Raw genomic sequence first — 22,190 nt, 5'->3', positions numbered from 1 at the left:
ACTTCATGATACACTTACCACACGTACGAAGATGGTACGTTCCATGGTCATGTCCCTAAAGGTTGATGTTCAAGCCTCAAGGGAACTGTGAGACACACCTGCACTCGCCTTAAGATGCAGCTGCTCCTTTTTACAACCCTCCACGGGCCCAGACAACCCAAAAACCAACAGTGCCCTTATGGATCAACGCCCCCATACGGGTGCATATGACAAAGGCTTTAAGGATGTCTGCAGGAATTCCAACTTAGAGCAGGGACGTCATTGTTTCATCATTTGTTTTAAATATTCAACATGTTCTAACATTAATGTGTCATGTGGGTTTGACTTGTTGACTAAAGAAATGTCTCCAGAGCTTGTCTCTGTTTGGGGGTGCTGTTCTTCTGTTTGTGAGTGCAGATGTTACCCTTTATGAGGCAGACATTGGCTGCCACCACAGGATTCCTGTTGCAACACTCGCTTCCCGATGAGTGACTGTCTGCTTGTCTGCTCACTGGGGACCCGAGCAGCGACTGTTGCAGAACATTTCCATAAACATCGCCTCCCTTTATGTCTCATTAACATAGGGAACAGATCTAGTTGAAGGAGGAAGAAGAAGAGATAAATGATCATTAAGGAGCAAGAAGGAGGCGTAACAGAGTTAGGTGCTCACAGCAAACATTTACAGATGTATTGTTTTTATTTCTCGAACATTTCTTTTCTGTCTTAAGGGAGTCGTTTGTATCCGGCCCGCGGATGGTTCAATCAGGCCCAGTCATGAAGAGTAAAAATGATAAGGATGTTTTAAAAAAAGCATGTTTCTAGTCCATTCCTGTGGCCAGTTATGATTTTCTAAATAAATAACGCGCAATTCTGCAACTAGGCTAGGGAGAGCAAAGGAAAAACCGAACAGGTGAAGCAGCACATCTCTGCATGTTCCAAAAGCGAAACCTAACAGCTCTGCCTCTGGGTAAGATGCAGTTTGGTTCCCCACGAGTCTCACCACTGTTCCATTGCTATAAGAATGATCAGTAGTGACACACTAATGACCAAAATGTTGTCAAAAAGAAAAAAAGGTTGAAGTGGTGGGCTGAGCATTCCAGGAAAAATGGAAAGACTTTTATTTGTTCATAGAGCTAAATGTAAAACCTGCATGCTTGGTATGTCATCAACAGGTCGCAATGCTCAAGGAATATAAGATTCAACACCACTATGAGACTCACCATAAAGAAAAGTTTCAACATTTGCAGTTAAGAAAACATAAGATTTACCAACTATCAGCTGGACTGACAAAACAACCGTCTGGATTTACTGCAGCCGTGACTTCACTGATGGAGCAGTGACACCTAGCTACCTTATCGCAAACAAGTTCGAGCAATTATCTAAACCATTTCAGATGGTGAAGCTATGGAAAAATGCTGAAGGTTGCAGATGAAGACATGTGCCCCAAAAAGTAGTCCACCTTTGCCAACATGAGTCTGTCAAGGATTAATATTACAGGTACAACATCTCTGAGGAGACTTGTGTGGCAAATTAAGGAATCCAGTCATTTATTGCATTTTCAGTCGCTGTTGATGAAATCACCGACATCACAGATATATACAGCTGTGCATATTTATTAGAGGTGTTCAGGAGACCATGAGTTGATGGACACAACAACAGCTGCTGACATAGTCGGCTCTCTAGTTACAGTGCTGGACAATGTTGGAGTGAACCGGTCACATGATGTCAGTCTGGCAACTGATGGCACCCCATCAAAGGTCAGGAAGAAGGCAGGTGCTGCCAAAAAACTCAGCTCAACTTCATGGTGTTTTGCTCACTTGAATGACAGTAAATGTGTTCCTGCTCAGGATCGGAATCCTGATGGTAAATGGCGTATACTTACCGCTTTTCTACCTTCTTCGAAGGCCCAAAGCACTTTACAGTCACAGACCCATTCAGACACACATTCACACGCCAACGTACCACCAGAGGCAAGGTGGGGTTCGGTGTCTTGCCCAAGGACACTTCAACACTTGGACAGGCAAGAACCCGCAATCTTACGATTGGAGGTCAACCACCCTACCACTGCACCTTGGCCGCCCCCCAGTTATTGATACACTGATGGCCGGGTGAAGTTTCAGGAGAGAAAGGAGGTTGCTACTAAATGCTACTAAAAGATCTCAATGCAGAGCATCAGTTTCCTTCACCATCCTCCTCTATGTTGGAAGACATTCAATGGTCATCTTTATTGTAATGTTATTAGGCTGGCGGTCCTAGTCACAGTGAAGCCTTTCTAATTGAATGTGTCCCCTCTGCATTAAACTGCATAATGAATGTAGAGGTGCACACACACACACCTTACAGAGCAGGTCCTCACCTCACCATGACTGTACAAAGCTGATGTAATAAAGGTGGGCTCCTCTCCCCTTCACACCCTGACGTGGCTGCAACCTTGAGTAGGGCATTTAAATAATTGGGTTTCATGTAGTGACGGTTGGAGGAAAATGTGGAGGGTCACTATAACCTCAAAGGGTGACAAAGAAAATGTGTATTTTGCTTAAATTTCACGATGAAGCTCTTTGTGTAGATGGTGTTTGGCCTTAAAGTTTTGTTTATATATCTCGTCCAAAACCTTTAGCCTTAGTCACATGCATCCGTATGGGGGGGTGACCCGACTAGGGCCTGCAGATTTTGGGTTGCCCGGCTCTTGGAGGGTCATAGAGAGGCGTGGCCGCATCTTAACCCTAATGTAATGACAGACTACTGTACCTTTTCAGTCGTTTATGCAATTTGCGTAATATTCCACCAGATTCTAAAGTGGGGAAAATTGGCTTTACGGGGATATAAAACACTACTGCACAGTAGTAAAGTGCTTACAATCAAAGTAAATGAGCTAATGCTGATGTTTGAGAAAGTGGCTTTTCATATCAGCTTTGTGCCATTATGAAAAGTTGCTTTTCTCCACGTTAGAATCAGCTGATTCACTGTGAACAGTCGAAGATTTATAGAATGTCACTGAGTACGTGTTATTTAGGTGAAGTTGGCGACATCTCTGGTGGTAACAGGTTAAGGGGAGCGCAGTTGTGTCTTTTAGTTCCCTCGAGGCTCGTACGTTCGCCTCAAGGGCGTCATGAAAATGAAACAAATCATTGTTGTACATGTGGCAAAGGTATTGTGAAGTATTTTTAAGACTGATGGAAGTTGCATGTATGTCATTTACCGATGAGGCTGTCGAACATTGTCGTAATAACACACTTTGGTCGTTAACAAAAGGTGAGTACTGGTCCCACTCAAATTATGAATGCACAGGGTGTGCACATGATACGCAAGTGCCTGTTAGACATTCACACAAACTATACTGTTTAATTTTCTCATTTCTAGCAGTCAGGCTGCACACAAGGAGCGCAGAATTGTCATGTGAACAGCACTAACAGACTCCTTGTAGAGTCTGCAGGATTTGGGGCGATTAAAAACAGAAAAATCTGTATAACACGCCTGTGTCTCACCTACTTCACCCCGCACTTACCATTGCGTGTTGCATAAGATTTCACTACAACCTGTCGCCTGCTGGGTTCACTGTGCGGTCTAGGATGTTGATATTTTGCACGGACCACATAAATGTTTTCCCAAATTTTACCAGCAGACTGCCTCTATCCACCTGTAAGGGCAGTTAGGACTAAGACCCTTGTTACATCTGAATTGTAGCAGCAACAAAGCCTCCTTTACACATGGGTCACATTCGTATCGTCGTACACATTTTCTGCAGTGTTCCTTCAGTGTGGAGGAACACGGTCAACGTTGAAGACATGCTGTAGCCCTCATTATGCTCTGCTTAAACCGAAATCTTCTTAAACACACGCATGCTCACCCTCACACTCTAATTGTCAGACCAAGGAGCTAGATGCCGCATGTCTCCAAGGCAACCTAAATTAGTCTCAGCAGGTGTGTGGACATCATGGCTTTGGGTGAGAAGAGGGGCAGAAAGCAGGCATAAACAGATGAGCTGGAGAAAAGTGGGATGCAATGAAAGATGTGATGGAAAGGAGTAGTGGAGGGGTGCAGATAAGGCCTGTGAGGCAGAGGGGGAGATTAGAGGTGAAGTCAGAGGTTGAATGTGATTAGAGAGGGAGACTGAGGCTAGGGGGAGGGGGGGGTGAAAGGGTGAGTCAGACGGCAACACCAGTGACTAGGAACTTTGCATGCTGCTTATTGTATGCCAGGTAGAATAAAGGCTGCAACCATTCCGCTGTTAAGCAATACCAGCACAGAACCAGTTACACCTTCAGAGAGACAAGATTACACTTTCTCACACACACGCGCACATGAAATCATTCATTCACATTGACTTGATGACAGAAGGGTCCAACAACACAGACGGCCTGTGGGTGAGATGACGCACAGAGTCTCAGAAATGCGCGTGCACCTGCTCACATAACAGAACACAGATCTAAAAATACACTCAGAGAAAGAAGCCAGTTCTAGTTACAAAAGTGTCTGGAAGAAAGAAGGAAAATCGTACTCTGTGTGCGTGCGTGCGCGTGTGTGTGTGTGTGTGTGTGTGTGTGTGTGTGTGTGTGTGTGTGTGTGTGTGCACACGTTGCATTTGGTGTGGCAGCTCCTGTAGGTGTTGCTTGCAAAACGTGAAAATTCATTTGCATTCTTGTTTATCTGACAACCTCTCCTGCTGTCCACGTCTTCTGTCACCTAAAGTGAGATGTTTCTGCAGTTTTGAGAGGAGTGCTGTGGCAGTTTGTATTTTTCATGCATTTAGCAAATCTAACAAATGTTACTTTTAATCCATATTAGAAATATTTCTAAGGATTGTAAGGTTCTCTGGTCCTGCCTAAAATGCATGCAAAGAAGACAAATGAAAGGAGGTGGTGATGGTGATTTAAAGACTATATCAGAACAAACCTAGAGAGTTTCAGTTTAGGGGTGCTTTTATTCCCATGTTCATCTTGTTGAGGTTATTTAAGAAAAAAAGGCTCTTTTTGTGTTGGAAGATATCATTTCTTCTGATGATGGACATCCCTATGTGCTTCATATATGCTGGGTATCATCAGTGTGAAGGGCAGCAGCGTGTATTATTTCATATCAGAGGAGAAGGAAAATGTTTGCATACGGTAAACTTTAAGCATTTAACCCCTTCAGTCCATGTCACCAATTTGCAATATACCAGTTAATCAGGTCTCCATTTAATTCAGCATCACTGTGGACAGAAAAAACACAGAGGAATATTTCTTTTTAAATTGTCGGAAATAAATGCAGGCATGAAGGGGTTAAAAAGGTTTTTGTATCACAGCTACAGCTGGTCAGTTTATGGACAATAATGGTGCTTGGTTAGTGATGTTCATTGTTGTTGGAATTAGTAAAACATTAACCTTCAAAAAAGATTTAACTAATTGTAACTTCATTTAACCCTTTCTCTTACAGCTGTGTTTGTCAAAAGTCATCTGTCACATTTATCTGTTTGGTCAAAACCCAACAAGAACTGAACTCATTGTCATTTCTCAGTGGTTCATAGACTGGATGGCATAGATAGAACGTCTGTCAAACTAACATGTCTCCTTGTCATCCATGCAGTCTGCACAGTCCGCTGTCAGAAGTTCCTGATCTCCCGGGTCGGGGAGGACTGGATCTTTCTCATCTTGTTGGGACTCGTCATGGCCCTGGTCAGTTGGGGAATGGATTACTGCATCGCCATCTGCCTCGAAGGTAAGGTGCAGATGGGTATGGGCGCGCCCCCTCAGAGGCTCGGGAGCATGTCTGTGGGATCTCATCTACAGTGGGGTTAAACACTGAGCAGAAACCATTTCGTGCATGCTTGTCGTCGGCGTCCAGACTTGAACTTGCCTGGTGAAAACAGTCAAGTGGTTCCTCTGAACAAATCAGAGAAGGAATAAACGCTGAAATGTTTCAGCTGGAACGGCTTAAATGGTTCATTTCAGACTTTCAGAGAAGAAACTCCATGGTTTTTTCTAATCTTTTCTTTGTGATTAAAAATGTGATGGCTACAATATTTTGTGTTGTTTTGTGTTTTTTCTTTGGCACAAATTTGTGTAATACTGTAAAATACTGGTTGTTATGTTATTGACGGGGAATAACCTTTTCAAACAATAATGGTTGTAGAAACACTGGATAAAGAGATGGAGACGAGGTCAAAGGAAACACCAGTGGCAGAAACACAGGTGTCTATAATGCTGTAGTGGGGATTGAACTGTTGAAAAAAATCAATTGAAGTGTTTCTCAAATTTTCAGCATGGGCTGCTCAAAGCCACAGAAAAAGCGTTAAGGCGAGGGGGCGTGGCAACAGAGTGAAAGATGTTATAGAACAAAAAAGATGACTCAGAAGAGATGAAAGAGGATTGCGAGAGACAAGGATGGATTGATGGAAAGTCACTTTAGGGGTTTTTAGTGGTGTGTTGATGCAGAACATTTTTTAAGTTGAAGAATTTTTTTTTACTGAAGGACATGAAAGACCTTATCTTAAACTAAACTGAAGTGTTTCTCATTTGTTAGTTTATTTCCTCAGCCTAGAAGAAAGACAGACTTCTACATGTGTGTCCGTGAAGCCTTAGTCACATGCACTCATATGGGGGGTTGAGCCGTTTGGGTCAACTCCCCGTACGAGGGCTGTTCAGGCCTATGGAGGGTCGTAGAGAGGAGCGGCTGAATCTTAAGGGGAGCACAGTTGTGTTTTGCAATTCCCCTAAGACTGTATGGATACCTCAAGGGACGTCATGAAAATGGAACATACCATTGTCGTGTGTGTGTTAAGTGTATTGTGAAGTAAGGTTTGTAAAGCTAATGGAAGTTGCATACATTTATGACGTACAAGTGATGCTGTTGTACAGTCCCTTACGCCATGTTCTAGTCATTGTCAAGCTGCGACTACTGGTCCCTTAGGCCTTAGTCCCAACTGCCCTTAACCCTTGTGCTATCTTAGATGACCCCACCCTTACATTGACGTGTTCTCCCTACCATGACAAAGGTAATCCATGGACACCAGTGAGGATCACAAATCATTGAAGAAAAAAGGTTCAACGCACTGTCTAGTGGGTCTAGATGACCCAACTCCCAATGTTAAAGTGCCTAGGATAGCACAAGGGTTACAGGTGTATACGGGCTGAATGCAGGAGAAAAATGGTCAAACTTGTATGCCCACACAAAATAGATCATTGACTACTCAGTGAACCCATAGAGAGAAAATGCTCATACATATGTAGTGGACACTAATACAACACGTATGGGTAAGTAAGGGTGAAATATGTTAGACACAGGCGCGTCGTAGAGATTTTTTATGTTTTCAGCCCCCCAAATCCTGTGAACTGCACAAGCAGCCTGTTAGTGTTGTTCACATAAGTGCGAAATTAGGAAATTAGCCGGTCAGTGTAAAGTTTGTGTGGGCGTCCTGTGGGCTCACTCATGTATCACCTGCACAACCTGTGTGTGAAGCATTCTCGCGCAGCAAGTAGACAGTACTGACCCTTTAGTAAAGACTATAGTGCAGTCAGTAGGACGATGACAGTAAACCCCTTACGACATAAGTACTTGCAACTCCCTTTAGCATTACAAATATTTCACGATAGACTTCCCATATGCACAACAATGGTTTGTTCCATTTTCATGATGTCCCTTGAGGTGGCTGTACCTTGAGGTCTATGATCTTTAAATTCAGTCAGTCTGCCCCAGGGCAGCTGTGGATAGATTAGTGGTTACCATCACCAAGTATGAATGACGAGTGCATGAACAATGGACAAATTGTAAGCGCTTTGAGCACCAAGAAAAAACACAGATAAATCCTAATCCATTGTTATTATTATTATTTCCTACAGGCCACCTGTGTGCCCCGTACAGATTTGACAAATTATCACACAAATGGTTTTGACAAACCGTATCCACCACATGGATACCCAACAAGAACTGAACTCATTCCCACAGACAGCCCCTATCCAGTCCTGAGCTTTCATCAGTCATTTCTGACATTTATGCACAGTCACTCTTCACCTACAGACCTCAGATTGTGGCTTATACGTCTCCTCTTGCTGTGTGTGTTCACAGCACATAAGTGGATGTATGGTGGTCTGGACAGCAACGTGTTACTTCAGTATCTGGCCTGGGTCACGTATCCTGTGGTTCTCATCACCTTCTCTGCTGGTTTTACACAGATTCTGGCACCACAGGCTGTTGGTAAGAGCTTAACTTTTATTTCAGATGTGTCTCCTGTCAGTCGTTCTTTTTGACTTTTGGAAAATTGAAACCACACATAACTGTTAGTTTTCTTTGCAGCTTCTTAGTTTTCACTCTCTAGCACTTAACACCTCCAGGTTCATGTTGCAAGTCTGCAGTAATCTCACTACACTTGTGTGTAATTTCTACTTACTGTAGCAGCACCCAATGTGTCACTCTGCTCCATCTCACAAGACTTCTTCAGTGTAAAGTTAGAAAAAAGGAATTCTTCCTCCATCTTATGCATGTTCGAGCAAATCCCGACATTCAGCTGCTTTTCTGTCTGAATTCAGTGCCGTACAGGTACTTCATCTTGCAGGTAAAGGCGACAACTTAAGAAAGACTAAAGAGATCAACCTTCTCCTGACAATCTGACTGTTATTTTTTTAGCTTCTCCTTCAAAGTCTGTCATTTTTCATGCAGTTAACTTTATTTTAAATTCTTCTAATTCCAAGATTGATAGTAAGCCTACAGTTTAGCAAAGCTAAGATGAGTCATGGCTTCCAGAGCTTTCTATCTCCACATAACACGAAAAACCAAACCTCCTCAGAGCGTGGAGTCAGTCACACGTTCTTATCGTTCTGGCTTCTGCACCACTTGTCTTCAATCATGAATTTAAATGGGAATTTTGCCATTTGCCAGAGCAGTTCTTTTCCCTTGTAGTGAAGCCATTGTCGGTCATTAATGCCCCCCCCGCTCCTCCTGCAGGTTCAGGTATTCCTGAAATGAAGACAATCCTGAGAGGAGTGGTACTGAAGGAATACCTGACCTTCAAGACATTTGTGGCTAAAGTTATCGGCCTCACCTGCGCGTTAGGTAGCGGAATGCCCTTGGGCAAGGAGGTAACACTCACACACTCACACCATCAACCAACTCAGCTCCACTATGCTGGTGGTTAAATGCCCAGCTAAAATCTGCATGTTTACTGCTTTAAATAGATATTTCTAGATTTCAAGTGAAACCCTGTTTCTAATGACAATCCTACCTTTGTAGTTTAGGGAGTCAGAAGGATGTCCTCTACTTTACCGGGCAGATTTCGATCAGATAAAGTGAAGTAGTTTGTGTGTGCAGACGCTGCAGCATTCCTGCTCCCGATTCATGCCAGAGCTTTAACTTCCTCTCGCTGGTGCATCATCCTGTTAATGCTTCCTCTATAATCCTATTGGTTCCACTTTGAACTGCTTCCTCTGAATTTGAATATTTTTTGCAGACTTTTTTCCTTTGTTGACATGTTGTTTTTTCTTCAGAAGATTGTCTATGTGACTAAATAAGCAGCAGACTAACTGCTGCTCGATCTGAAGCTTCTGCTTCATGCGGTTCTGTTTCTTCTCAGGGTCCCTTTGTGCACGTCGCCAGTTTGTGTGCAGCTCTGCTCTGCAAGTTCATGTCCTTGTTTGGAGGAATATATGAGGTGGGTCCTTGTCACTGCAGGATATTTCTGCCCACAATTCATATCTTCATTATCTATTTGTTTAGCTCAAGGTAAATTAAGCAGGATTTGATATTAGTCAGTTAAACCATAGTAGTTGTTAAAATGTTAAAGACAAAAACATGAAGTGCTAAATCTAAAAAGAAAAGTCTCTCTCGTGTCGATAACATTTGAGTGTGTGTGTGGACAGGCCCCGCCCTTTTTGTACTACATTTGAACCTTACCGTAATGATAAACAACCAGTAAACTTGTTGCTTTATGCTGCTTCATGGTCTTAACCCCCCTCCTATTATCACCCTCTTACCACCCCCCCTCTCTCTAACATCCCTCTCTCTTCTTCCCTTCTTTCCTTTTCCGTCCGGTCCAACACTAAAGATTTTCAAACCTGATTGAAATTAATAAAGTTTGGCCTAAATTACAAAAGGGGTTTATTCATTCATACCTTTGGTTTGTCTGAAGATTAATAACCCCTCTTGTTAAAGTAAAATATGTCCAACACATGAGGCCGTAAAGAAGAGAGAAAAAAGAGAAAGAAAAAAAAAGTCTCTCTTAGGAAATATTGAGTCATTTTTAATTATGAACTAGCACAGAACACGCCGCTCTGAAGTGGATCAGATTCCGTTGCTTAAATCGGGTTTATACGCACACATGGAAAGTCTGAAGAAGGTCTGATTAATAATCACTGAGATCATTAAAGAAGCAAACATGGTTTCATTTGGTAGTCTAGGAGCTGCACTCTTCACGCTAGTCAAAGCTGGTGTGAATAATTGGCTGAAAGCCTAGGTACTCTGTAAGGACAAAGATCCAAACGCAGAACGAAACAAAAGATTGACACTTATTCAATTTTTGCTGTTTTGTTTTATAACAAAAGGAATTCAATAATGACTTATCTGAATAAGTTTTGCAGGTTTGCAAGATTCGGGTCAAAGTTTTACACAGGCTTACACACTGTTGGGCTGTTATAGCAGGTATGGGGCTTTTAGAACACCTACTTATAATGCTTTTTGGAACTAATATTATTAGGCTTAGGGTTAGAAAACTGTTTAATTCACTGTAAATATTTGTTTGCACAATAAAAGGCTTTTCAATGAAACACAAAAATGCAAGTTTTTTTGTTTCTATTTGCTGACATTAATTTGTTACAGTCAAAATCCAGGATCAACCTATTTTTCAAAGTATAATTAGGCTTTTATTTGCAAACAAACTGCCTTTTTTTTAGGTTTCTAAATACTTTTATCACAAAAAAACCCAAACAGAAGCAAATTCTGCTGTAAATGATCCAAGTTAAGCTGGAAAATTAAGGTTTAGAGCTTGGGGAAGCGATTCTATCAGGTTTTTCATCTGTAGAACGGAGGCTGCAGGGAGGCAGAGGCAGCTCTTTATAAGGAGATGTGGGCACCTCTCCTGTGAGATGAAATGGAGAGATGAGTGGGTGGAGGGGGACAGAGAAAGAGATGACAACACATCCAGCATGTTCCAGCTTTTCCGCATTCTGAAATGATGTCTGATTTGGATACGAGAACATAAAGCAGAACCTTTACAGCGATACACCAGGCCCCAAGGTTCCCGTTTTAAAGTGGAAATGATGGTTCATCTGTGTTGGGAAAAGGATACACTGTAAACATTCAGAAAATATAACATTTTTGGTTGCAAACATTCTTGTTTGAAGAAGAAAAACCTTTAAAAAAAAATTATGTAATAATGGAGTAGCTGGAGTTTACTTCTTCAGCAGCAGAACTGCAGATAGATGTTTTGTTCATATGTCATATAGCTAGGACAGGAAAAGGTTTTGTTTGCACAAACTTTTTGGCTTTCCCTGAAGCTTAAATTGTAGAAGAATTTACCAAAATTCAAAAACTCTCCCTTACCCAAAAGTTCGGCACATTGACGGCGTCATTATCCTTTAATAAAAAAAATCTTTATTGCTTTTTTTATCACACTTTTACCCTCAACGCTGATGTTCTGTGATTTCTTGTAATTTATGAAAACCAATAATCTTTTGAAAATGTTAATAAAATTCTGTGCATACAGTTTAAATATAATAACTTTGGTATTGTATTTGGGACTCCTTTCTCCTCCTACTCTGGTATCTTCACAGCCTGAAGCTACAGATTTCTTGGAAATTTGTGTCTCCTTCTCCTTTCAGTGCAGACTGGAAATTCCTCCTAAATTTTACTTCCATCCGAATATCCATGACATTTTTTTTTTAACAGCTGAACAAACATTTTCTTCTGCTTTAGTGAGGGTCAACATTCACTGTTTCTGTTTCCTTCAAATAATTATTAATTTATTCTCTTTGATTTGTTTTAGATACTTTTTTTCCCTTTATGTGTGTTATGCTCTTTTCTTTAATTTTCCTCAGATATTTTAAAATCTTTCCTGTCTGTCTGTTTTTAGATTGATACCCTTTTTTTTATTGTGTTTGGTAAAAACAAAATTTCAAAATTGCTCTTTGGTCAGGGCATCATTCACACCAAAATGTACTGTGATAAAACTTAAGAGCAAAAGATAGATTAAAAATCTGCATCATTCAGACATTGAAGACAACACATTCTAACCATAGAATTGTCAGCTAAACGAAAAGTGCAGTCCTTTAAAAACAAGGACATATAATTAATAAGTGGTAAAATATCTCTAAAATACCCCCATCATAAATGAAGCCATTTGTCTCTTCGTCCGTCTGTTCGCCGCTCTTCCTCTCTAATTGTTTCCATTGTCTCCCTGTAAAGCTGCGCCACGCTCGCTCCTCTCAGAAGAGCGCCGCACTGCAGCTGATGGTGTTTTAACATGGAGTGCAAGCGCATTTTTGAAGTGTCCCTCTGCAGACCGCTCTACAGTTTTAAGCACTGGATACTAATGCTCAGCTGTTAAACAGATGCATACATTCATTTTTTCCAGAGTGCAATACTTAAAAAAAAAAAAGCTGTTCTGCAAACACTTAGAGAATATCTGATTCTAAAGGCAGTTTTAATCCTTACAATAGTTTTTAATCTGATCTGAGGTGATGGAGAGTAAATGCTGCAACACCAGAGGGGGAGACTGGGGGCTGCATTGATGCACATAAAGTCATTATTCTTTAGTTTACCTTTGTTTCTGATTCTCATGCTAACTGAAGGAGCCCGGTCTGGTGGAGTTGAAGGTAATTCATCTACAGAGTCTGCAGCATGCTCCAATATTCATGTCTTCATTTCTAATAAATACTGAATTAATTCAGCAAAAAGATGACTCACTCCTACTAATTTCATTATTTATTCCCAGGAGTTTTATCCCCTGAGAATAAGTTTCCTTTAAGATGACCTTAAATCCATCAGCAGTTTTCACACAGCAAACATGTTCAAACCCAAAACTTAAAGAGACTTGTTTACGTATACTTTTTTATTTTTATTTTTAGTATATGGCAAGTTTTTTACAATGTGAAATATTTGATTCTGACGAAGTTGGTCAGTGTAAGCACTCTGTAAGAAATATGAACGCATAGAGATGCAGGACAGTCAAAGTCCCACACAGTCATACACAGACACACAAATGTGCAGATGAACAGACACACCCATATGCACAAACTCGAACATGCACACGCACATCCATACTCTTGCAAAAACGCACACGTCAACACATCCAAATACACACACTTATGCACACAAACACCCACGGACATACACGCAGACAAACAAACACATGTAACCACACATGCACAAACACAAACTCATGCCCAAATGCGCACATGCACAAAAAAATACCCACATGCATACACTTGTGCAGAAAAACACACACTAACTTCTCTTTGTCACTGACATGCTGCTCTCAGGACATCAGTCGAGGTGGAATGAAGGTGGGTAAACCCAGTCCGTTCAACATTAAGGAAAGTTTATCATTAAGGTTACGCACACAACTTTTTAAATGATCAGTTTTTTCTCAGTTTTGCATAGAGATTATTTTGTCTTTGTGTTTTTCTTTTCTTTTTTTGACGGGTTAATGTTTGTCAGGTTTTTTAGTGACTGACATAGAACTCAGGAGGAAGCTCACCGACTGGATCAGAATGGTTCAGTCCGCTGCGTAAACAGACAGCAGTAAACGGGTCGTAATAAACCGGCATGAATTAAAAAGGCTGTATCCTTGTTATATGCTACGACCTCAAAATGTCCCAGATATTTAATGAATGCGATGGAGAATTGCACCGCCTCGTTTTGGGGTTAGGCCGTTGATCACATGTTTGGGTTTCAGAACGAGTCCAGGAACATCGAGATGCTGGCAGCTGCCTGCGCTGTGGGAGTGGGCTGCTGTTTTGCTGCTCCGATCGGAGGCAAGTCTCCACATAAAGAAACTCAAATCAAATCTGTTACTTTCTGTGAAATTCATACAATGTAGCTTCATAATTTACAACATCTGGCCATGGAACTAATGAAGCTTTTCATCAAAGGTTTATATAGGACAAGTTAGTGAAGCTAACTCCTCTCCACCCTTTGTAATCTACAATAAATCGTCATGTATTCTGGGACAAATGTCTCTACATTTACTTCCACTGTGTCAGTATCAGATCTGTATCAGATCATTTTCTGCTCACTCTGACTGTTGGAAAGCAACGTTCGCCCTCAACTGACAGGGAAAATGCTGGTAACTGATTTATTTACGCCTATTTATTAATTTGTGTTTCAGGTGTTCTGTTCAGCATTGAAGTAACCTCCACATTCTTTGCTGTGAGGAACTACTGGAGAGGGTTTTTTGCAGCCACGTTCAGCGCGTTCATCTTTAGAGTGCTGGCTGTTTGGAACAGAGATGAAGGTGAAGGATACATGTTCCCAGCTCTGTGTGCTTTTGTTCTTTATCCAAGTGAGCCATAACATTGTGATGACCCACCTTAACATGGCACCATTGGTGTTCCACCACTGATGACCTCAGATCTCTTCAGACAGTCTCTGCAGTTCAGTTTTTTTAAACTTTAAATCTGTATTTTCATGTTGGGGGAAGTTTTTTTTCTAAAAGAGCCACAACTTTAGCTTCAGATCCCGTCTGTCATGTTCCAGAACCTTTCAGGTAAAAAAATGAGAATTTTTTGGGGGGTTAAAGTTGTGTCTTCTTGTTCTGTTTCTGCAGAGACCATCACAGCGCTGTTTAAAACTCGCTTCCGCTTAGACTTTCCCTTTGACCTCCAGGAGCTTCCTGCTTTCGCCGTCATTGGGTAAGTTCTCCTCTAACTTGGAGAAACATCTAACCGCTCATGGGTTTAATTTTAATGTTACCACCAGAGATTTCTAAAACCCAAAAGTTGTCCAACATGTTAAATCCACAGCTTTTAAGCATTTAATGAACGAAATTATCAGAAAATAAGTTGAGAAACTTTACCTCCATCTGTAAGAATGAGATGGAATGGTAAATGAGCCTGAAAAAGCTTCATCTGACTGAAGTCCTCCGTCCATTCAGAATTCAGTTAAGTTTGGGTTTATTGGAGAGCTCCAGTCTCTGACGGATGGGCTGCTGCTCTAATGCAGATCATTCAGGTCCCTCCAGCTGCTAGTCTCTAAGGGGAAAGCCTTCTTCATTCCTCCTCAGCTCAAGGGTTCTTCAGCAGCTCTGAAATAAAGCTGGGACTTCGGGAAGGAAGCTGATTGAGAGCAGGGTGGGGGGCTTCTCGTCCTTTTCTTCCTTCAATCCTTCTCATTCAGATGAAAGCAGCTTAGGCCTGTCTTCAGGCTCCGCTGTTTTCTGACTCCTTTTAAACTTTTCTCGGTGGGTGCTCATGGGTCTCATCGGGGGCTGCTGCAGATGAGCTTCCATTTTCTTTGCCAAAAGCTGTCGAGCATCAGAGCTCGGTTGGTGTCTCAGTCAGCTTGGCCTGTGCTGCTGCTGCTGAGCTGACAGGATGTCATGGAGTAATTGCACAATGTCCCACTTACTGCTTATTGCACCTTCAGGCGGAGCACATGCAACATGCGCAAATGCAATCTCATGCTGGACAGTAATGATCCACAGATGAGGCCACGGTGGATCACATCGCACCGTTTCTCGCCGATCAACACCTTCCAGCTCGTTTGCTCTTCTTCCTTTTGAGGCTTCAAGCTTAAACCTGAGAATCAAACACTGCATTATTTAAAACAGCAAAGCACAGATGGAGTTAGGACAAAAAATGTTTAGGTAATTTTTCCTTATTTAGGTTATATTATACTAATTTGAATAGTATAATGTATGATCAGATTTGATCAAAAAGTGTTTGCTTTTTATGAACAAAAGATTATGTAACAATCACAAAAAAGTTATATATTTTAGCCCACTTTATTTTTTTATCAAAAATGTTCTTTATCAACACTGACATTAACCCTATTTAAACCAGCAAAAGAAAAAGTTCTGGATTAACTTTAAAGTTTTGGATGATTTGTGTCTGTGATGAAGGCTTCAGCTCGCTGACATGCAGCAGTCGTAGCCTTCTCCTTGTTTGGTGTTTGAGCATCATGGACTTGATATCAGTGATGCATTCTTTTTTTTTCAATTTCAGTCTATTTTTGTGAGGTTTTAGCTTCAGAAATGCTTCTGACATGAATGCATGTCGTCTGACATGTGCCGTTTTCCTGGTTACACCTCATAAACAAAAGCTAAATCCTGTTATTTAGATGTAATTTAAATATTTCTATCTGAAGGAACATTTTCATTAAATGCAGTAAAGCCGACACCAAGTGTTTTCTTCACGCTGCAGCAGGGGGCAAAGACTCCGCCCTCCTCCTGCTCATTATTTATTCAGAGGTATTTGATGAAATGAATAATGCAGGAAGTTCATTTTAAAAGCATTAGGTTGTCTCGTCTTTTTTCTGTAAAACTTCTTTATTTCTCTCTTCACTGTCAATGAAGACGACTTCCGTTTAGCATTTCAAATTATATTTTTTATTGTCCTGCATAGACCTGAGAGTTTTCTGCTCTCCCAGTCTTTCCTCAACTCTTTGCTTAGGTTTTCCCATTTTTCATATTATTCCTCTTTTCCATTTTATTATTTTGCTCTTTTATTATAAATGTCTTCTCAGTTCAATCTCTCTTATCTTTCACTCATCTGCTCATTGCTGTGAACATTTTATGACTTCATATGTCATATTGCTGGTATCTCTGACATCCAGTACATTAGAGCATCATTACATTTACATAATTTTTTTACTGGCTAAATGTATGGAGAAAGCCTTCAGAGGGAGTTTAGCACTGAAATGAGTGGAGATTATCATATTTATTACATCCAGTTTATTTCAAATGTATGTAAAGTCTTGTTTAAGTCTTTTCTGTTTCTTCACAGGATTGCCAGTGGTTTCGGGGGGGCTTTGTTTGTTTACCTGAACCGGCTGATTGTACAGTTCATCCGCACACAGAAGACCATCAATCGTTTCCTCATGAAGAAGTAGGTAAACCAGGAGGAAGGTGGTTCCGGTGTGTTTTTTAAAGGCTCATTCTGTTCAAATGTGCCCCCCAGCTGTGCCAATGGTATTCATCCTCATTCAGCTGTGCATGCACAGGTAGAAAATGGATTCATTGACCAACGCAGCTTCAGCTCTGCTCTACCGTTCTGTTTGTCAGTTTGTGTGTTTTGCATCGGAACTGTTTTGCCATGAAGACAAGTTTTTTATTGTAATTTGACAGCAATGCACATTTCCTATTTAGGACTGCGTGTTCAATTGTGCTTTCCCCCCACATCACAGTAAAAGAAGTTAATGACTGAACCTCACAAATGAACAAAATCCCCTTTTTGTCTGTATTTCTCTTCTTCATGTTTGTTTCTCCTTGCTTTCAGGCGTCTGCTATATCCAGTTCTGGTCACTTTAATCATCTCAACTCTAACGTTTCCTCCTGGCTTTGGACAGTTTATGGCTGGAAAGGTACAGCTTTCTTTAGACTGAGCAAACATAAACATGAAAAATAATCAATGCTGGATAAAAAAAATTCCAAAGACGTGGCAGGAAGTACAGTGAAAATCCCTTGAGAGCTTTCAGAAAAGAGGATTCTGTAAATATGGTGGAGATGGTGGAGGAACGGCTGACGGACTCTGTTGCACCGTTTTCATGTTCTTTACCAAATCAGCTCGAATACCTGCACAGATGTTCTCCTAAATGAAGGCAGGCTCTGTCTGTGGTACTTTTCACATTTTCCCTGTGCTTTGACCTCTGAACACACATTCTTCTTCTTTGTTTTAGTAAAATGTTCTTATTTTCTGTCCAGTTGCCAACCGGCGTCTTAGTTTCTCTCCTCTTAGCTCAAAAAGCTCATAGGATTGCCACAAGAAATCTCAGCGGCTTCTCTTTAAAAATACGCACAGCAGGTGTGCAGCATGCATAAGACAGGCTGCCCGTGGCAGTGAACGCTCTGATATAAATATTTGATTGTGTCCAGCTGCACAGCACAGACCAGCAGCAAGACATCGGCAGAGTTGCTGCTCAACACAAAAGTGTTTGGGACAGAAAGTGAGACTCGCACGTAGGAAAGGATTTCTTTGATAAGAGATTTTTCCCAAAATTCCAACTAAAATGTTGGAATTTTGAGATTTCAACTAGGTTTTTAAATTGTGAGTTGTTTGAAGATTTCAAACTGTTGGAGACAAGTTACTTCCTAACAACAACTTTACACTTCTAATCATTTAAACAGGTTGTTAGTTCTCTCTGATCCAAAGCCTTCTTTTCATGACTTGTATTTGTTTTTAAAATCAGGGTCGTTTTATGTTTCCAGTCAGGTTTAGGAAAATCATATGCAGTGTAATATGAGGCTCTGCAGGGATACACGAATGCAAGGCCTGACATTTCTGCTTACACTTGGTCAGATATTCAAATAAAAACCCTCTACAAGAGAGCAAGAGAAGTTCCTTATAATAAACTTGAAATGTAACTAATTTAAGTTGTTTTAAAAACACTAAGCAATTTTCATCTCAAACATTTCAAATCAAATTCATTTCAGATTATTCCTATGTCAACAAATAGTCTTAACTGGATTTTATCACCAACCTATAAAACAGACCAACATATTACATGGAGGGATTTTCAGTGTAGGATTGTGCAATTTAAGCTCGACTTTGGAGATGAAATAATTCAGCTACTATTAGTTTTTTTACATTTTTTATTGGCTCTTCTGTTCCACATGTCATGCCTGCAGCCTGCTATGAGGAAACAGCTCCTCTCCTCTGATGACTCATATATGTGTGTGATTATAAACATGTTTCATTATGAAATGAGACCTTCAACAGTCTGTCCATCACAAACACCTCCACCATCATCACTCATACATGCAGATTGCTGTTCAGCTTTGGCTCCTAATAAGAGGATGATTCAGGCTTTTAAGTCTCTGCCCACACCGGACCAATTCTTCCTCTTTTCAATGCCTCTTCCACACTCATCACATCATCATCAGCAGCAGCAGCATCAGTTCTGAAGTGAGACGCAGATTTCTCTCAGAACTTGCTGCCAGATGGCTCCAGTGAAATCCTGTAACAATATCAGAGCACATTGTTCCTCCTGTTTTAGCCATTGACTGTATCAGAGAACTGGACTTAGTGTAATGTCACCTATAGAAAATACCGTAGTTTACTTTTGGCTCCAACCAAATAAGGTCAATTTGGTCACCATTCTTCTCACCACACAGATGCCCCTATGTTGGAACCAGACATCATCAGTAAGCACTGATTGGTCCGAGTCTGCCTGAGTCAAAGTTTCTATGGCAACCGTCTCTCACCAATCAGGGTGAGCTTTTTGGAAGGCCACACCCTTTCCAGTTAAAAGCGGGTCACATAAATTTTTTTTCCACGTTTTAAATGTTGGACGTGGGGGCCAGCAGGCTCAAGCTACTTTTTTAAGGCATCTGATTGGTCAGTTTGTAACTTGAATAACTTGAACTACAGAAAAAAATATAAGGAAGAAAATTGGATTATCACGAACATGTTAAAAAGCAGAGCAGAGCAAGAATGTTTATTCTGAGAATGACAGCTGTTTTTTTGCAATAGAAATCAATAGGATTTAAGCTTTTTGGAGCCAGCAAGTACTTTTTGTTCGGAATACGGGGGGGGGGGTCACTCAGTCCAGTTCTCTTTTATAGTCAATGGTGGTAAGTAGTTTGTGTTAGGCTGCAGCAGTTACTGTCATTAGAAATTGAAAAAGGATTTTTCACAGAAAAATTGCTTAAACATACTTGTTTTGGATACTTTACATCCGTCAGAGTAGCACCGATTGAATGAATGATTTATTTCAAGTTAAACAAGAAAATGGAAAGGAAAAATTAATTTGCATAAATATATCACATCTATTTGGGATTTTAATTGAAAAACGTATTAGAAATTAAATAAAAAATGATTGTTTTTACTAAACATTATAAGTACTTCTAATCATATTTACACTCATTCAAACAGCACACACACAACACAGAGAATCCATAAAATATTACGGTTGTCAAATGGAGTTTAAATAATTGCTTGAAAAGGCATAAAAGCCACAAAAAAAAAACGATAACCTGGTTAACATGAGTAACTGTGAAGATCCCGTATCATGCACAAACCTCCAACATGTGATAAAGACAGAGGGAGACATTTGTATGCAGAAGATTATGTTTAAGTCTAAGTGAAGCACAACTACTACAGTTTTCATGTGATCATCTTGCTGTACTTTGGTTTGTAGCTAACGCAAAAGGAGTCTCTGGTGACTCTGCTGGACAACCGAACGTGGGCCAAACAAGGCATAGCAGAGGAGTTTGACTACATCGGACACTCCCAAGCCTGGAAACACCCGCAGGTGAACGTCTTCGTCACCTTGGTCCTGTTCATCGTCATGAAGGTAAGAACAAGGATCCAATAGAAAAACAACAACATTTTTCTCTCTCTTTATAACCATTTGCTTGTTACTCTACTGATTCTTACCATGTCTTAGCTTCTGTGTTTTTAAATATAATTTAACTGTTAAGACAATAATGTGTTGAAATCCCAGCACTATAATGTGAGGGGAAATAAAGTGAATTGCACATCTACAGTTAATGTTTCCGCTGTGCTGTGATTATTTCACCTTGATCTCTGCAATATAGTGTGGTTTATAGATTAATCACTGCAGTATTTTCAGTGCAGGACTTTTGTAGCTGTAATGAAAAAGCTAAGGTCTGTGCTGCCTGCAAAAGAATAATACAGAAAATGCAATTTTCTATAGTATCACCACTTTATGTGACTTGGTGGAAACACTTCACACTTTGGTGTTATTGACTCATTATTTGAGGATTCTGTCTGTTGTAGAAATGTTGTAGAAAATTGAACTTTTAATCCTCAAGCCATGAATCTCAATTTTTTTTTTAATTTAACATCTTGAGCATTAATGAATTAAAAAAGTATGTTAATCCGACATTTAAATATATGCATTAAGATTAGTGTTTTTAGACTGAGCTATGCACTTTTGAAATGTGCTGCTAAATTCTTCGTTTTAAAGAAAAAAACAGATTTTATGAAGTGAAATAATGGTAATCTGCTGCATCTGGATCCCACCTTAAACATTTTACAATAAAACCAAAGAAACGCAAAAAAAAAAACAGTCACAACTGAAAGAAAATGTACATATTAAGGGTTCTGGAAAATGTGCAGAAAAACAAACGATCTTCCTTTTGCTGAAAAGGTTTTGAGTTGAGTCACTGTTATTGTTTCTTTAGGCACAAAAGAAGATGACACCCTCAGCCTTTGACTCTAAATGCCTTTTACTGCATGTCAAAAGCATGTCAGAAGACACAAATTATTGTGTCTTCTGCCTAACCCTTTTCAACGCCCTACGATTTTCTTCACATTTAGTGAGGACTGCCGTCATTTGTTGTTTCTGCAATTATGTATTTGAACTTTTATTTAAATCTTAATTTAGTCATATTATTTCAAACCATCTTTGACATTTGGCTGGGACATGCATAGCCTTAAATGTACATAAATGTTTAAAAAAAATACATTTCTCTTTATAAGATCTTAATAAGGAGTGGAGGTATGGATGTCTATTCTTGAAGATGTTTTTGATAAAAAAAAATGTCTAGCTGAAACTTACTTTTTATTGCACTGAGAATTTCAAAAAGAAAGCAGGCTTGAAATTATGGGGATACTGGTCTTTGATATTGTTTCCTGCTGTTTTTCATTGGAAAACCCTCTTTTAACACAGGTGGAAAGTATTTTTAAATAAATGGTTTATACTTCTTAAGTCATCTGGGAACAAACAAGCTTTGTTAAATTTTCTTTTTTCAAGTTAAGTCAACTGACCTACTCAGACACTAGGGGCAGACTCATCGCACATCATTCGGGTCGTGCCAACAGCACTGCTGCTCATAAACTCTTTTACCGTCAATGTCCAGACACAGCAACACTTACACGCAGACATGAGGGAGCTCTGTTTACTGCCTCTGTTGGCTCCACAGTCCTTTAAAGCTTGTGCTCTCCGCCCCACTGTCCTGTCTGGGGGTCCAGAGGCCGGTTTACCCCTGCAGCTGGGCCAGATGCCAGCAGCAGAGCGATCACAAGAGCCATATAGACTCATGGACTGTCCAACTGGTCTGCTGTGAGAACACTCTTAAGCCCGGGGACCTGCTGATGCACAGGGAGGTTGTGTTCTATATATAGAAC

The 22,190-nt window shown here is 40.4% G+C and overlaps 1 protein-coding gene across 7 annotated transcripts in view; it reads left to right on the top strand.

Moving 5' to 3' along the window:
- Positions 1–22,190, top strand: part of LOC101159603 (chloride channel protein 2) — a 116,314-nt gene that overhangs the window by 45,308 nt on the left and 48,816 nt on the right. For all 7 annotated transcript variants that reach the window (XM_023961220.1, XM_023961219.1, XM_023961221.1 and 4 more), the window contains 10 exons: positions 5,542–5,673; positions 8,020–8,148; positions 8,896–9,029; positions 9,521–9,598; positions 13,838–13,916; positions 14,270–14,395; positions 14,708–14,792; positions 16,884–16,985; positions 17,376–17,460; positions 20,236–20,391. In XM_023961220.1, coding sequence (XP_023816988.1) covers positions 5,542–5,673; positions 8,020–8,148; positions 8,896–9,029; positions 9,521–9,598; positions 13,838–13,916; positions 14,270–14,395; positions 14,708–14,792; positions 16,884–16,985; positions 17,376–17,460; positions 20,236–20,391 — 1,106 coding nt within the window. The remainder of the gene's footprint in view (positions 1–5,541; positions 5,674–8,019; positions 8,149–8,895; positions 9,030–9,520; positions 9,599–13,837; positions 13,917–14,269; positions 14,396–14,707; positions 14,793–16,883; positions 16,986–17,375; positions 17,461–20,235; positions 20,392–22,190) is intronic.

The sequence above is a fragment of the Oryzias latipes genome, chromosome 13, assembly GCF_002234675.1.
Source record: "Oryzias latipes chromosome 13, ASM223467v1".
In the NCBI taxonomy this organism is placed as follows: Eukaryota; Metazoa; Chordata; class Actinopteri; order Beloniformes; family Adrianichthyidae; genus Oryzias; species Oryzias latipes.
The sequence above is the reverse complement of the archived record's forward strand: the minus strand, read 5'-3'. Positions and strand labels throughout refer to the sequence as shown.